A 17,949-nucleotide genomic window follows, 5' to 3' on the forward strand; every position below is an offset into this window, starting at 1 on the left:
ATAGGATAGTTATGCCACTTGAGGCCCCCCCGAGGTCTGAGCTTGTGGCACCGTCCAACTCCCCGGGGAACCACGGCTCCATCGGACGGCGCAGCAGGTGAACAGGCAGGGAACGGCGGTGTGCCCGAGGCAGCGGTGGTTTGCGCTCCTAAAGCCCCATCCCTAAATAACTAAAGGAGGCAGCAGACCTCCCCTCCTAACACAGGAACTCACTAACCCCCCATCGTCCAACAGCTGCGCAATCAGTCACACCTGACACTCATTAGTTCATAGCTTGTCAGTCCAATAAAGGTATCTTCACCAATTCACATCACAGTATTTTAAATTTCACTTTTTCATTCATTGCCACTTTACCTTTTCAAATGATCATTTTACACTTGAAATTAGCTTTTTCAATGTCCCTTTTCTTTTTAAGTTTAATTATGACCTGATTATTCCTAGTGGTGTAGTAAAATAATCTTTTTAATTTGATCCCGTGTCCATATAGAATATACAGCAGAGTTGCTTGGTGATTAAGACGGGTACGGAGGTAGTGACAGAGCCGAATCGACTATGGGTACATCTCAAGTTTGTTTTTGTCTCCTCACTCCTCGCTCCTCGCCTGAACCGGAAGTTGTTCCTGATGCGCCATTAAGACAGGCGTCCCAAGTCTCTGGGTTCTTCTCATTTCTTTATTTTGTGCCTCCTCGTCTCCTCTCTCCTCCGTCCTCCTGCCTATGACCCGGAAATCGATCTCAGCGCGCCATGTTTAAGGATGTCTCAATTCCTAAAATGCATCTCGAGGAGAGAGGAGCGAGGAGAGAGGAGGCTTGCCGGAGGAGCTATAAGCGAGGACACACAGGTGTATCCTTTGCGGAAGTTTTTCGACACCCGTGACGTATAGAAGAGGCGTGACACACAACTGGAATATACAATCCATTTGTAGTGCTTCACACAATAAAATATATAAAGTAAATATGTGTGTGTGTGTGTGTGTCAATGTATGACATCCGTACATTCTAGTCATATTATACCATGTTGTAATTTGAATTAAAAGTAAATATATAAGTTGTCATGACCACTGTTCTGCTCATCTGTCAGAGATCATAAAATACAGCAGCAGGCTGTAACAAAACGATGGACAGATGATACAGCTTTGCAGCACGTTATATTTAATTGACATGACGGCTCTGAAGGACGATGTCTCATTTTGTTAAATATCTGTTTTCTCGACTCCTCCCTCCTCGTGTCTCCTCGCCTCCTCCGTTCGCATCTCAGGTGGGAGGGACTAAGACGCGAGGAGAGGAGGCGAGGAAAGGAATCGAGGATGTACAAACTGAGAAATGAGAAGAGGGGACAGTTTCCTTGCGTCTCTCCTTGCATCCACGGTGGGAGGGACTAAGATGCAAGGAAAAGACGCAAGTGAGGGAAACGTGGATGCAATTTAAGAGACTTGGGATGCACCCTGTGTGTGTGTAAAAGGGACAGCCAGCACTTCAAGACAGGGAGCTGAAGCTGTTGTGTTGGCCCGTATTCAGACCAAATCAGGTGGTACGGCGTACAGCTGCAGAGTGTGGGGGTGTGGGCGTGTGGGCGTGTTTGTGCTTTAGAACGTAACCGCTGACAAACAATCAGAAAATAACGTTTTATTGATCTGAATCACCGGCTTCCTCACTGCCAGCGCTCCCTCTCTTCATTCACTCACAGCTCACTCGACCACAGTTGCTCTCTTCCTATAGTGGGGAGATAACGTTACTTATCTACACTCCATACCAGTTGGCGGCGGTAGTGCGCCCTTTGCCGTGAAACATCAAGCGGAAGAAGCAGCAGTACCAGAAGAAGTAGTGCTGTATCTACACATGTGGTCAAGCTACGCCGTTCAGTGAGAGTCAACGGAGAAGAAAAGCAGAAGGACCCCTTTGCCAGCATCGATTTACCGTTTTACACCTGATAACATGAGGCCAGGTAAGGAGATAGGGTCGCATTTCGCTTTCGATGATGTTTGGAAGTAGACCGTATACGTGCCGAACATATGTGTTGTGTGTTTGAAGTTAAAGGCGCCGGTGTGCGTTCGGCCTGCTCCGCCATGCTTCACAGTTAACCTGGCAGCAAACAGTTATCACCAGAAGGGAAAACTGCTGGCAAGTGCGTGAACGCCTTCTGTAACAATATATGTGAGCTGTAAGCTGAAATGTAACGTTAACGTTATGTTCGCGACGTGACTGGATAACCGCTGCAGCAGCACGTTATGTGGTCCACGTGTTGAGCTTTCGCTCGGCAGCACGGAACAGACAAACTAGCCGCGACGCCTAGCAGACACGCATAACATGTATTTTATATAAAGTTATTGCTCTTGTAAGCTTTGTGTGCGGAGATATTTAATGAAGCTGAATTTGCTGCGCTTTCGAGGTTAATTCTCGAAAGCTAACAATAGCTTCTAACATCAGCCTTGTGTAGTTATCTGTATTTAACAAAGTCAGCAGGTCAGTGTTGCACGGAGGTTCTCCTCACCATCACTTTAAACACCCCTGGTGAACTTTGTATCAAACGTTGTTTTTGGTGGGAAAAGTAGGCTTAGTACAACACAAAGACTAAAGTAATGAATGATGCGAGTGGCGCCTTAGAAACATCTATAATGTGAACTTGTTGTATGTGTGCTTCTCCTGTTTGTCAGCCGTGCCATATTTACGTTAATTATATATATTTATTACTCTATCTATCTACGTATACACACATCACTGAATCTGTACTTATGAGTATCCCACGTACAGGACTGTATTATGTGTAATTCCCACCACATATCCTCAGTCTTTTTTTTTTAAGAGTGCATTGACTCACTTCAGAAACTCCCCATGGTATCTAGCTTCCATCTGGGTCTTGTGGATCAGTTTTAAAGGCACAAGTAAAGTTTATGACCAGTAGTAGCACTATAGAGGAGTCTTTATCAGCAAGTCAATATCCCCCATTTTTACACCAGTGTTTCCCCTATAATAGTACAGAGAGAATGCCTGCCAGGCCAAAATTATTTTTTTTTTAAATGCCATAATTGACGTCAAATATCCATTCATTTGGAAATCAATATCATTTGGGAGCTTCTGAGCAGTGCTGTTTTGAAACTCCAGGTAGCGTAACTCCTTTTAAAGAATACCAGTGCCAGTGAGAGAACGAGCCTTAGAAAAGTGAAGGTGAATGTGAGCAGAACAGAGGAAAAGGTTAGCAGTAAGGCCGTATTCAGACCAAGTCAGGCGGTGCGGCATTCAGCTGCAGGGTAGAGCGGAGGTGTGCGGGGCTGTGGGCATGTATATTTAGTTGTGGTTAGATAGTAAATTGTCAATCTGACAGTAAATGTACAGCACATACTACAGTGTTTCAGTTAATAAATGCTGCAGATTGTCAAGACCTAGAAAAGTTACATCTGTTGTTTCTCTAACTGCTGGAAAAGTGTAGGGGGTTAGCTCCGAAGTTAGCAACAGTGGGTTAGCCTAACCTGAAGACGCTAAACAAAGAAATAGAGAACTGAGAAATATGTGTCTGCTAATCAGGCCATAGCATATGATTCACATCATTTTCATAATCATCAAACCATTCAGTGACCCCTCGTGCCCTGTGAATTGGGGCATTGTCATCCTGGAAGAGACCACCCCCATCAGGATAGAAATGTTTCATCACAGGATGAAGGTGATGACTCAGAACAACTTTGTATTGATTTGTGGTGATCCTTCCCTCTAAGGGGACAAGTGGACCCAAACTATACCAGCAAAACACCTCCCCACAGCATAACAGAGCCACCAGATCCTCTCACTGTAAGGGTTAATCAGTCATTTAGACTTGTACATCTGTAGATGTATGTTGTTATGACCTGGCCCAACATGAAAATGACTCCCGTGTCCCTAGGTCCCAACAACCACCAGCAACAACGAATTTGAAGCCCTTTAAGTATTTATTCCACACACTTTGACATTTTGGCTTCAGGGTTAGTTAACAGCAAAACAACAAAAAAGGAAACTAAATCAAAACAACCTAAAATTACCTGCTCAGAACAAAAAGAAACAAAACTAAAAAGCTCTTACCAAACTCCTAACTTTGGGGAAAAAAATGAGAAAAGACATTAAACAAAAATGCTACCCACCCCTACGGATCCCAGGCTGCTATACATGCTATTTGCAATATTCTACACATTGATGGTTAAGAACATGTTGGCTGGCTGGTTGAATTGGAGAGAAGTTCCCTGGAACAACCTACACACACTCAGGGTATCCCCTAAATCTTTTATTTGATATTTCCTCACTCTTCTATCCTCACTTGAACCAGAAGTTGTTCTGGTCCGCCATTTTGAAGGCTGTCCCAAGTCTCTTATTTCTGCTCCGAGAAGCGATCTCTGAGGAGCTGTGACCGAGGATACACAAGAGCAAGCTTCACGGAAGTCTTTTACTGTCTGTCAGCAAGAAACACAGTTTGAACGCATTTATATACATAATACATCATTTTTCATCATATCTATTTAGTCACATGTGAGGCTGAAAATTCCTGAGCATCGGGTTTGATATGAGTTGCATTTCCATTTTCTCTGAAACATGTAGTCTAATAAATAATTTCCAGTGTTCAAAAGACACTCTAATCATATTCTGGGTTATTAAATAACGAATTCACAATCAGAATATCAATAAATACAGACTAAATAATATGAATGCATTATTACTTTAGTATTAGCAAACTCCATTAGCATGGAGTTTGTGTCTGCACATATGTGTGCAGACACAAACTCCATCAACAGTCGCTATAGCTGTTAAAGCTGACTGACAAGCTGATCCAGCTGTGATCAGCTATCGCCGTCATCAGAAACGGACATTGCGTCACATGATGCTTCAGAGGAAACAACGCCTCATCTGTCTAAAAACAAATTTCCTTGTTTCCTCTCCGCTCACTTGTTTTCCTTTTGTCTCTATGCATCCACAGTGGGAGGGACTAAGATGCAAGGAAAGGACACAAATGTGGGAAACGTGGATGCAATTTAAGAGTTCTGGGATGTACCTTTGATCACACAATCATTCACTCAGCCAATCAGACAAGCCCACCTGCAGCCCATTGCATACAGCTACCACAGCAGGTTCACCAGAGTGAGGGAGAGATCCACAGGCACACACAGAGGGGGTTAAAGCACATCATACACAAAAAAATCATTATACGACCTCTGAGTTGTAACTAGGAATGTTGGTTATATAGCAACACAGCTAATAAAATGGCTCAAGCACTTACAGTATCTTTGGCTTTCCATTAATTTAGTTTCTTGTAATGGTACAGTTCTATCTGCAAAAGCTGGCTAGTCAATGTATCAGCTAGGCTGTAATGTCTGGCCCTCCCAGTTTTTCTGGTGGTTCAATATCATCGCTTTTGGACACATTTCCCATTTACCTCATTGTGTAACCAGGGCAAAGAGAAGAGACACGGCAGAATGAAGAGCATGCTTTGCTACATCACTGAGCCTTTATTCAACTCTACATGTGGTCTGCAACATGTAGGAGAAGACACAAGCAGCCCAATCTGACCAATCACAGTTCTTATAGTCTATATGTAGCATCTCAGTAGCCTCTACATTTTAATTCTGAAGAGGTGAACAGTAGCTCCAGTGGCTATATGTGAAGGCTCTGTGGTTATTCCATGACTTTCTAATGCACATGTGTAAATTCAACTGAGGTGTCTCTATTATCTGTGTTTGTTTTGCAGGCTTTAGTCCTCGTGGGGACAGAGGAGGGAGAGGAGGGAGAGGTGGAGGTAGAGGAGGATTTGGTGACAGGGGAGGAAGAGGAGGATTCAGAGGAGGAAGAGGTGAGTTTAGCTGAAGTTGATGAGAAGTTGAAGTGTTGTAAACGTCTTGTCATCTGAACATTATTGGAGTTATAATATTGACTACAGCAGCTCTATCACAATGTTTCTCAGGTGGAGGATTCAGGTCCCCAGACGGTGGAGGATTTCGGGGCCGAGGAGGTGGCAGAGGCACCCCAAGAGGAAGAGGAGGAAGGGGTGGCAGAGGAGGCTTTGGAGGAGGGAAGAAAGTCTTGGTTGAGCCACACAGACATGAAGGTTATTTCTCATGTTTATAGGATTATTAGGAATCCAATCTACATAGATTTCTTTTCTAGTTTTCTGTTCTTATTCTAAACTTAAATGGCTGTCTACTAATGCAGTAATGCAAAACTTCATAGATTGGAGTTGTTATATGCTTCAGACATCTCTACATTTCTGTCTACCTAGATTTACCAACAATGTACATCTTTGTTGATTCAAATAGTATTTGGTAGACACTAACTTATGTGTGTGTCTCCTCAGGGGTGTTTATCTGCAGAGGGAAGGAGGATGCCCTGGTGACCAAGAACATGGTGGTGGGAGAGTCTGTGTATGGAGAGAAGAGGATCAATGTGGAGGTGAGATTTTACTTATCTGCAGCACAATGGTCAGTAAGTATAGGTAGCGCATCAGTATTGCATTAAGTTCACTGTTATTAACCTTTGCTGCATTGCAAATTAAGTTGTTTTTTTTTTTTTTTTTTAAATATATCTACAAATCTACATGCCTTGATGATGACATTCTTCATATAGCCTGTCTATTAATTATTTTTAAGCTCACTGTGCACAGATAATATTTAATAGTATTTGTCCAGGACATTGAAATCTTCCAGGACACATGGACTGGCACCAAGTTTTTTCTGACAGAAACCCTGTCTCACCCTGTATAAAGGAGCAGCACTGCATCAGTCTTGAAGTCTTTAAGAGTCTTGGTCTGGGGAAATCAACAACTGTGGTCTCTGGTGTGTAAAATTATGATTCACAGTTTTCTTACTCTTTATCTGTTAGGAAGGAGAGAATAAGATTGAATACAGAGCTTGGAATCCGTTCCGCTCCAAGCTGGCGGCAGCCATCTTAGGAGGAGTAGACCAGATCCATATCAGGCCCGGAGCAAAGGTCATGTACCTGGGAGCTGCCTCTGGGACCACAGTGTCCCATGTTTCTGACATCGTTGGGCCGGTGAGTGCTGCATTCTCTCTTTGGATCTCAAAGGTTTTCAAATCAGTCTACAACCACACAAGAGCAAATGATCTAAGGCCCTGTTTACACCTGGTGTTAACATCCGTCTTGGATGATCTGATTACTAGTGGACAGCTCTAAATACAACACAATGCGTTCTTGACCACTTGGAGGACCGTCTACTCGAATGACTTTTTTCCGTCACACTAGGCATCAACAAACAGTATGAACCTGGACTGTGTGTGTAACAGCTGACCTATTGGATATGTAGAAGAACATGGAACATTAATTAACATTAGATCCTGAAGATTTAGCAAATTTTTCATGGGCGCAACCCACATACTCAGCTCTGCTGCTCATCCCACAAATGCAGGTTCCTTACAAATGTGGCACCATTTAAAAGGGAAATAAACAGGCTTTCCAATGGTATAAGATTTATTGCAAAGAAGCATTGTTACAACAAAGAAATAATAAACCAAATAATCTACCAAACATTTTCCTTACTTTTTGTGCTAAGTTTATATAGATCGATCTATGTATCTATCAATCAAAGAAGTTGAACACAGCTTTTGACGGAGCGGACCCAGGTCCGTTTGTCCCACCGGTTAATAAAGAACGAATTTGGTCTTTGAAAACGGAAATGGTGTCCGTGTTTATTTGCATATAGAGCGGGGAAGTGAGATCCGATCACAAGTGGTCACTCAGGACGCAAGTGGAAACGCATGTTAATACCAGGTGTAAACAGACGTACTTAGAGCTGTCCACTTGTGATCGGATCACCCAAGATGCATCTTAATACCAGGTGTAAACAGGGCCTAACTGAATACAATCCAGTGCAGTAGATCACACACTGTGGCCTCAGAAATCACCTTTGACCCTTTTTCCACTTTACATGGCAACTTTACAATATCAGTTTACTTGTTGAAATTATTAAAGGGGACATATTCTGCAAATTAAGGTTACAAACAACCCATAATGCAACACTCCATGTAGGAGTCGGTTTTACACCAGTACTTTCTCCATTCAAAAAGAATATTTGATGTTGTGAACACGTTATTGTCTAGCCGTTAGCAGAGTGTGTATGCAAATTAACTTATAGACCGCTGTGTAACCGGTCAAAAATATTCTGTGTTACAGGAAGGGCTGGTGTACGCTGTGGAGTTTTCTCATCGATCAGGTCGGGACCTTCTCAATGTGGCAAAGAAGCGCACTAACATCATTCCCATCATCGAAGATGCGCGGCACCCACACAAGTACCGCATGTTGGTTGGTAGGTAGCCCTGAGCCACAGCAGTAACACTGCACAGAGACTGCAACAGAGCTACTTAGGCCTTGTTTACACCTGACATATACATGCATCTTGAGTGACCACTTTTGATCAGATCTTACTTCCCAGCTGTATATGCAAATAAACGTGTTTATCATTTCCATTTGCAAAGATCAAATTTGTTCATTTTTTTAACTGGCGGGAGGAGTGGGGGTCTGTGCACCCTCCTTCCAAAGCTGTGATCAACTTGTTTGATAACAGGATAAACAAATATACAATGCATTGTGTGCCCCCTCATGAAAATCAAATGCCTGTCCCATTGATTTGCTCCACACACATGCACGCGCACGCGCACGCGCAGAGTCTCTTAATGGGGAGACGCAGCTGCGGGGAGATCGCTGCATATAACTTTGTATTTGTTATACACATATGTTCCGATGTGGCGCTAGAGCAAATCAATAGGACAGGCATTTGATTTTCATGAGGGGGCACAGAATTCTTTGTATATTTGTTTATCCTGTTATCAAACAAGTTGAACATGGCTTTGGATGGAGGGTACACAGACCCCCGATCCTCCTGCCGGTTAAAAACAATGAATGCAGTCTTTGCAAACGGAAATGGTGTACTTATTTATTTGTATATGAGCGAGGAAGTGAGATCCAATCACAAGTGGTCACTCAAGACGCATGTGGAGATGCATGTTAATGCCAGGTGTAAACGGGGCCTTTGTTGGGCCAAAAACGTTGCTAAAATGCAAGATGCTGGATTTTAGTGCAGCCGGTCAAGCAGCTAAATCAGCTTGTGCAGGTTATTGAAGACTTTGCATTTAAACAGTAATGTTCATTGGATAATTCTTCTTTCACTTTTTGTTTTTTCAGAGGTTATTTTTATGTTTCCATCTCATTTTTGTTGTGAAAAGGGATCAATGAATATTTTTCATTAGTTTTTGTCGAATATATTAACTACATTAATTAGTTGAGTTTCTTAAACCAGACAGAACGGTTGAGGTAAAGTTTACCAGTTAAATGCAGTGATGTTAGAGTAATATCTTGTATGTGGTTAATTACCTACATAATTCACACTTGACCTTATTATGAACTTAACATCATTGTCATGTAGCTTGATAGATAAATCCGCTCATAGTTCTCTCTGAAAATACAAGGGACAGTGGAAAGAAGCATAATGCACTTGCCAGCCAACATGTACAACTGTGAAGTCCGACTGGATCCACAGGAACATAATGTGTAATCAGATGCTTGGTGTTCAGACAGTAATGGCCTGTCCCTCTTTAGGCATGGTGGATGTGATTTTTGCTGATGTTGCCCAGCCTGACCAGACGAGGATTGTTGCTTTGAACGCTCACAACTTCCTGAAGAACGGAGGACACTTTGTCATCTCCATCAAGGTAACCTGATGACCACCCCACCAGACAGCAGCCCTTTAACACAAGCACTGCCTCTGGTTCTTATTGGTAAACTAGTCATGACAGTGAAGTCCAGAGATGATTATAAAACAAGTTTTAGCAAGGATGTGTGTTGTTTTAGGTACATGAAACATAAAATACAATCCAGGCAGCCCAGTTTAACTAAGATCCATGAATTTGTAGGCTTAAGGTGGCTGTATACTCCTTCAGACATGCATGTTGGACAGCAGAAGGCTTCATGCATGTGATTGGCCAGCGCAGCGCCTTCCCAAATGACGTCATGTTTCATTGCAACAAAGGTTGAACCAGGTTAAACTTTTTGCAGGACGTCCCTGTGATGTTTTTGCCGGAGCTCCCTGCATTAAGGACCCCCCACTGCGTCAACGCACCCAAAGGTCATGCAGGGCTAATGTTAGTCTGAATGCAGCCATAGTCTCAAACAGCTATAATGACTGGTGTAATCTGGACTTATTACATTGTGTGATGCACAAGAAGTTATGCAAATGAATACTCAACGTGGAGTAGTTCACATCAACAGTGAGCATATATGAAGAAAAGGGTGACACCTGCAGACACAAAATCAACACTTAGTATCAACGATGGATGGAAAAAGAATCTTCTACGTGTCCTTGAAAGTCTCATTTAGTCTCAATTAGATGTGTTAAGCTCACCTTTATAATTTGAGTATGTTCGAAATAGACATGCCACTTGATGTCACTGTTGTCTATGTAGCTGAACATAACAATACTCTTATCCTTATCTGGTAAATATTATTATTCACTGGGGCAGGAAACATTGACTAGAGAAAGTATAAAGCCCCTTCGTGCAAAAGGGTTTAGTTTACGAATCCCCTCAGTAGTAAAAAAATGACAAGATCGTTTGAGATCATTAAAAAATATTGGCAGGGACAATTAAACTGCATCTTGACATTGATAGGGATGTGCCTACCGTCCAAATCTACACCCATGGTGAACAAATGATAAAAGGGCTTGAGAGAGAAGTTCAAAAACTGCTTTCTTTCTCAACTCAATACACCTGACCAGTCACAGCATGAAGTGGGCGTCAATGTCTGATTATGACGAGTTCTGACAAGCACGTCTGATGGAGGATACTGGTAATTACAGTAAATGTCAGATATATTTTAAAGTATAATTTCATGTACAGTACAGAACTTAAATCAAATCCACACATTGAGGTTTTGTATCAACCTGCTAATGTCTCATTTTGGATTTGGAGTTTTCTGTCCACTGTGTAGTGTCTGATGTGTGTTCTTTTTTTGTTTTTGCTTTGTTTTACCTTTAGGCTAATTGTATAGATTCTACAGCAGCTCCAGAGGCAGTGTTTGCCTCAGAAGTGAAGAAGATGAGTGCAGAGAACATGAAACCACAGGAACAGCTCACGCTGGAGCCCTATGAGAGAGACCATGCTGTGGTAGTGGGCATCTACAGGTACATTAACATCAGATAGCTCCCCATGAACACCTCAGATAGTGTACTGTAGAAAAAGACAACTTACTCTAAAATATGCAAGTACTGTGTTTCGTATTTGTACATAAATATCCATCCCGTTTATTTTGACACTTAAATCATCACTGGTCTGACTGATTTTTAAAAAAAGATATGAGATAATCTGTGCATAAACAGAACATGACAACTTTCTTTTTCCTTGTATCTCCAAATGATGTGTCCTTTGCCATGTTTTTTAAATTTCAATTTTGAACTAATTTGCCTTATATTCTCTGTTCTTCAGATGTGGTGGAAATGTGTGCAGAATGCACAAAAGGGTCTTTGAAGTTGCTGAGAGTTCATAGTGTCTTGGCTTGAAAAAGTGCTTTACATTGCAGCACCTGCATACAGTTGCTGCATTATACAGCTCTATCTGGTGAACTGTTTTAAAAAGTTACTTTTTCTCAAGATTGACACATTTTACCTAAAATAAAGTAGCTAATTTTGATAACAGCAGCAAAGTGCAATTAGAGGCCACACAACCTGTGCTATAAGTATGGGCTGTTCATAAACTCTGTGGCTGTCTCACACTCTAACTTGTGTGTTGATGTAAATGACGTACTGCAGCAGTCAATTGTTGTGTGCCTCTGACAGGGTTTTAAAGAGGTACTGCACACTTAAATGTGTTGTAAACTATATGACTGTACTGTGATGAAACACATCAATGCTGGTGTTAATATTGACAGTGACACAAAATTTATAAAAAATCAGCATTCCATGGGTTGAAAATGGCTCAACCTGTCATCTGTTAAAAATCAGCCCTAAAAAGGCAGGGCCAATGCTGATATAGAGTCAACTGTTTGGGAGTTCTCTGTCTGTCATGAAATTTATATAAATGACCCTGAGCTCATTTTCAAATATATGCTGATCGAGACAATTTTAGCTTCAGCAGATAACGGCGGCATTGGCCTGCTGGAGGAAATCTCTCTGTCTGCGACTGTCCGCGGGCAGCCACAAAAACAACAGAAATCTTCCTTGCAGCTCTTGAACTCTTCGGCTGTCTGTTCCTGCAGTTATCAGCTGGCAAAATCTTGTTTTAAAATGTTAAATCTTGGTGTAACCGGAGCCCCGCCGAAACTGACTGTCCTGTCTGTCAGCTGAACCTGTCCGCTGCGGAGCAGCTCCGCTGAAACTGAACCTGTCAGCTGACAGCTCTACTGCTGGAGCAGAGTCGCAAAGCTGCAGTGAGATAGGTTCACTAAAGGCTCCAGTTACACCACAGATAACTGCAGGAACAGACAGCCATAGAGTTAAAGAACTACAGGACGAAATTCAAAATGACTTCTGGCTCGTTTAATTGTCATTGCACTGTTTGTCTTCCTCTTATTATTATTATTATTATTATTATTATTATTTATTATTGGTCACTGAGCAACTCCTGCCCTCCTGCCTCTCATAGCCATGCTCCCCCCTCCCCTCTCCCCTGCTCAGCCCCTCCTGGCACCCCTTTCAGCCCCTTGCCCACTTTTAAGCAGTTTTCAAGATTATGCAGTGGGTGGAGTAAGGCTCAGACCTAGGGGTGCAGTTACACTTTAATATACAGTCCAGACAGTAAGTATTTGGACAGTTACACATTTTTTGTTCTTTAGGTTCTGTGCTTAAGCACATTCAATTCAAAATGAAATGGATACATTAAAATGCCATGTCTCAGCTTTAATTTGAGTAGGTTTACATCAATATCATGTGTGGAAAATAATCCTTTTAACACAGTGCCAAAATTGCAAGGGCTCAAAAGTAATTGGACACTTTGCTACTAAATGTATGTTGGGCATTTCAGTGTTAGCTCAGCACAAATGAGCTCACACATGCTTCAGATTTGATGATTGAGAATTGAAATTTGCCATTTAGATTGAGGTGGAGTTGTCTTTCAATATGAGGAGTAAAGAGGTGACCATGCAAATGAAGAAGATAATAATGAGGCTGAAAAAAGGGCACAAGTTTGGTACATTCTAAAAAAGCAGATGAACATAGGAAAACTAGAAAATGGCAAGCAAGCTGACTTGAGGAGCACAAGTCTTGTGGATAAGCAGAAATCATTTGCATAGTATAGAAAATGCCTGCACAGCAAGTCCAGAATGCTCTCCAGAATGTAGGTGGACATGTTTCCTTGTCATTGATCAAGAGAAAGCTTCATGACCAGAATTTGACATGACTCAGCACAAGATGCAAACCCTTGGTGAGCCTCAAAAACAGAAGGGCAGGTGGCAGTTCACAAAAACATACAAAAAGAAAGCCATAGAGTTCTGGAGCAAAGTTCTATGGACTGATGAAACGAAAATCAGCCTCTATCAAAATGATGGAAAGAGAAAAGCATGGAAAGAAAAGGACGTGGCTCATGACCCAAAGCTTAGCACCTCATCTGTCAAATAGAGAAGATGCAAAGTTGATGTCTGAGTCCAAGACCTCAGCCAATCATTGACTGCAGAGGATTTCCACTAAATATTAAATATGATTTAGTTTGAACAGATACAGTCAATTACATTTTAACCCCTAAACTTTGGGCATTATCTGTTAAATGGGCTATATCTCCCACATAGTACTCTCTATTGATGTAAACCCACTCAAATTAAAGCTGAGAAATGGCATTTTAGTATCAAATCTATATTCAAAATTCAAAGACAGACTATGTACACATCTGTGCATTCAAGGACTGCTTTATTACAACTTAGGTCTTATTTTCACAGTTTTGGCCATAGTTTCAGTTATGTCAGTGTTATACTCACCAAAGTAATTTGCTGAGATCTGGGAACACAGTCACAACAACTACAAAGGAGTCTTGACGTGGCAAGAAACAGGGACAGTCATGATCAGACAGGCCGGAAATAAACCAACAGTTTATCCAGACCATCTAAACCACTTTATTGGAGGTCAAACTGTAAGGCTGTGACCTGTAATGTTGCTAATAATCCCTCACTCTAAATTGTGTGGATGTTTGTAACAGTTTGGGTAATAATTTTACTGTTCACCTTTTGTTTTCTCACCAAGTAAGAGCAGTTTACCTGGAATTTTGTTTCCAATTTCTTAGTATCTACTGCAGTATCTGTTAGCAGTGTGTGATCATGTAAAACCCTGGCCATGAGTGGAGTGTCAGATCTATATAAAATAATCTTCATGGACCCATTGCTTCTGTGTCAACGGGGCATTTAATAACTGAATTGCTATGCCTACAACATCGTAATGCATTATTGGATTCAACTGAACAGTTGTGTATCCTAATGGGCTTGGTGTGCATTGGCACACAACAGACTTGTCTTTGAAGTTTCCTTCATTCATTTTTGTAAGGATTCTGCATGAGATTTCATTGGCTTTAAAATCAAGAGGCAGTGTGTTATGCTGTAACAGGGTGAATTTTGGAACAAGTGAACAGATGAGAGCAAATGGTCATACTCCATGGTGTTCCAAAGCTCCAGGACTGTGAATGTGAGGTTTAGCAGTTTCTACTCCCTACTAATGTTCCCAGAGTTGGGTTAATGGTGACAGGTTGACACCAAAGACTATATGAAAAGATGCACAGTGCCTCTCCACTTCCTGCCGCTATGCCAAAGTGAAGCCAAAATATCTTGTTTCTGGGAGCTGCCATCTTGCTTGTGTGTTGTTATTTGCAACCACAGTCTGTGCCGTAGAGTGGGGCGGTGAGATGATGGCCCACAGGACCTGCCCCCTCAACTTGACTGACAGCTGTCCCGCTGCAGAGGGGAGATAAACCAGCCAAAACCAGACAGTAACTAGAGCTACAGCTGGTAGTGAATCACAAACGAAAACATACATTAGTGTCTTCCATCAGAAACTGCTGCGGTTCGAGGGTGGCTGTCAATCACAGCTGTCAGTCATGATGTCAGCATTTTGGCACCTTTTTTTACATTGTCAAATACCTAATTAAAAATGAACTTATCAGAAATATGAGCCCTTAAACACACATCATTGTGATAAGAACTACATAATGTGACAGAAACCATCTTTGGGAAAAATTTATTTGACTTGCACTTTGATTTTTTTTATTTTGGCCTATGTCCCATCTGCTAACATGGAGGGGGCAGGACTTATGATCTATACTGCAACCAGCCACCAGGGGTGATTAAGATTTTTTTGGCTTCACTTTTGGGGAGCTGTCATGTTGTCCATCGTTATATACATTCTATGGTTGACATGTGTATCCCCTTCCAAACTGCTGCAGTCTGCTCTACATATACAGTGCCTGCTCTTTCATATGATATGTTAACATTCTCTTTTCTTTCATTCCTCAGACCTGCACCTAAACAGAAGAAATGAGGTGTGGAAGAAAGCTCAGGGAAACGGATTACCATTTTCTGCCACAATCTACTTTATTTTTTTTAGTCTATTTCCCTTTTCTTCAACTGCCACCACCCAACATCAAACTGCTTGAGGCTCTTTTTATTACAGATAAGGTTAGGAGCACGTTACATGTGGGGACATTTCAATTGGTTGCCAAATTGGAGCAAGTCATCTTGTTTAGTGTTTGTAATATATTACGGTTCACATCTGGTTTGACCTCCCTTATTTCACATGTTATGCACAAGTGATAGAAACATCAGACTGATGATCAGGTCTCTGTTCCTGTGCAACCACACATCAGGAAGATTATGTAAAAGTAAAAGGCAGTGGTCTAGTGTTTATATCCAGTCTCATGTAGTTTGTCCCCAGCCTAGGATTAGTTGTCAAGCAACTTTTTAGTTCATCAGCTGCTACCCTGTGAGCAAGTAATTTACCTGAGGAGTATTTTAACAGATGGGATAAGGTGTTAAATCCTGAAAGCTTTATTGAAAAACAACTTCTATGTAGTTACTCAAGTTTGAATAACTACTACATGGTTTGATTTTGGTGGGAGGGTTTTTTTGCTTTTTGTATAGGCAGTACTTTTATTTTGGTACTTTTTGCTACTCCTTTGTGCTCCTGATCATTTTCTTACTGAATGTCCTCTTTTTTCCTGGTCCCCTGCTCCTGACCCCATTGTTTGGGATATCCCTAGTATCTAAACATCATACACCCATACAGCTAGTATATTTAATGTATAAGTTATGTCAGAACTTGTGTACATTAAAATATACTTTGTGCTAATACATTGTGTGAATTTATGGTAGTTCGTGAAGAACATCTTCAAGTCTGCATAATATACACTTTGTTAAGGAATCCTTAATGCTCATCTGTTTAGTGGTGAGGTGGTAAACTGACCCTGTGTTTACAAACACAGATCGTGATTTTGTCATTCTTATTGTAATTTGATAGTATATCTTTTGTGTTAACAGAGTATGAAGCAGAATGATTGTAGGTAATTTACAACAATTTATGCTTGTAACAGTTTGTTTTTTTTATATAACTGGCTACTTTGTTTTAATAAAGTGTTTGATTCTCTTATTTTTGTATGGCTGCCAACATAATAAGGAAATGTACCTTTACATTGATCTGTTGTCATTCTGACCAACAATCTTGACGTAAATGTATTGTTTCTGTAAATGCACTGAACGTCCGCCTGTTGCAGTAGACTAATCCAGAAACAAAAGCGTGTAATTCAGTTCGTGTCGTTCATTGGTGGTCCGCTGGCTCACTGGACTAGCATTTATAACAGCATGTCAATCTGAGAGCAAGGCCTACACGTATATCAGTCGAACCTCTACCTCAAACTCGGAAATGAATGGCTGCAGTCTGCTACTTTAGGGGAAAATTGACCGAGCCTAACAACATGTTGGCGGAGATATTACATGTAACGTTATCCACACGCGGAAGATAACCAGGTTTCCCTCAGTGTTAGACCTGTCAGCCCGCGTCAAACTGTCCCTCTTTCTGATGCCTGTACATAGATGCATGGAGATATACTTTCGGGTTGTCTGTTCCACTACATGGAAATAAATAGATAACGACGTTTTCATTTAAAGACGAACTTTTAGAAGTTGTGTGACTACCCGCTGTGGATTTGTTTTGGCAGCCATTTTGTGGGAAGCGTCTCTGGAACGCGCTGGGCCGTGCTTGCCTGGCGTCGGGAGCGCGCTCTCAATGCAGCCCCTCTCCTTTGACCGATATTAACATCACGGAGGGGCTGGCCAGCAAACAGCTAGCTTTAGCTGTGACTGCTAAAATACATCTAGTTTTTCATTGCGCCTGCTTGTATTGTCCAGCGGCCAATCGGCTGGCCGTTGCCCGCCAAGCAGCCTGCTGTGTGCGGACTGTCTTCCTCCAAAATCCAATGGCAGTGTTTTATTAGACAGCTAGCATGCTAGCTAATAGCTAGCTAGCTAATGTTAGCTTCTTGCCTTTCAATTAATTTTAAAAAAGCTGACGGGCTTGTTAAACCAACTGTCTCACGCTATGGTATATGGCGATCTCGTGTCTATTTTAGAATAAATCAAGTAAATTAAGTTTACTAAACCGAGAGAGGACAGTTCTCGGTGTCCGTAGTTGAGGCGGCGGGCTGCCCACCTCCCCTTAGGCACGGCTAGCTGTGCTGCGCCGGCGATTAGTCCCCATCGAGAACCCGCTGCCTAAGCTCTGAAGAAAAACGCTATTTTACTGGAAACTAATATCACCGGGATTTTATCGGCAAACCATTCCATAGCGCTTTACTTGGATTTCTGCTGTGGAAGAGGGAGAACTGACCCGGGGGAGGGGGCTCTGTTCGTGTGGACGGAGGGAGAGAGGGGTTCCGAACATGGCTGCTACGCGGAACTTGGTTCGACGCACCGCCTGAGGTAAGAAACAGTCGGTCGGTTTTGTCTTTTTTAGTCATTTATGAATGTGGGG

At 41.9% G+C, this 17,949-nt stretch overlaps 2 protein-coding genes across 2 annotated transcripts in view; both read left to right on the forward strand.

Moving 5' to 3' along the window:
• The first annotated feature begins 1,664 nt into the window (after positions 1–1,664).
• On the forward strand, positions 1,665–16,569 carry fbl (fibrillarin). The gene is made up of 9 exons (XM_042423704.1): positions 1,665–1,944; positions 5,704–5,805; positions 5,917–6,060; positions 6,307–6,401; positions 6,831–7,001; positions 8,139–8,271; positions 9,561–9,673; positions 10,994–11,139; positions 15,441–16,569. Exons 1-9 carry the CDS (start codon positions 1,935–1,937, stop codon positions 15,463–15,465), a joined length of 939 nt encoding a protein of 312 aa, XP_042279638.1. The 5' UTR covers positions 1,665–1,934; the 3' UTR covers positions 15,466–16,569.
• A 603-nt stretch (positions 16,570–17,172) lies between these two features.
• dyrk1b (dual-specificity tyrosine-(Y)-phosphorylation regulated kinase 1B) overlaps positions 17,173–17,949 on the forward strand; it is a 94,384-nt gene continuing 93,607 nt past the window's right edge. The window contains exon 1 of the mRNA XM_042423703.1: positions 17,173–17,897. The gene's annotated coding sequence lies outside the window, so the exon portion shown is untranslated. The remainder of the gene's footprint in view (positions 17,898–17,949) is intronic.

Source organism: Thunnus maccoyii, chromosome 10 (genome assembly GCF_910596095.1).
Source record: "Thunnus maccoyii chromosome 10, fThuMac1.1, whole genome shotgun sequence".
NCBI lineage: Eukaryota > Metazoa > Chordata > Actinopteri > Scombriformes > Scombridae > Thunnus > Thunnus maccoyii.

Bases quoted from the DNA above. Each gene is read 5' to 3' on its own strand.
- fbl (XM_042423704.1), top strand. The intron at 6,402-6,830 runs GTGAGATTTTAC...TTTATCTGTTAG, and splicing joins AGAAGAGGATCAATGTGGAG to GAAGGAGAGAATAAGATTGA. The intron at 8,272-9,560 runs GTAGGTAGCCCT...GTCCCTCTTTAG, and splicing joins CAAGTACCGCATGTTGGTTG to GCATGGTGGATGTGATTTTT.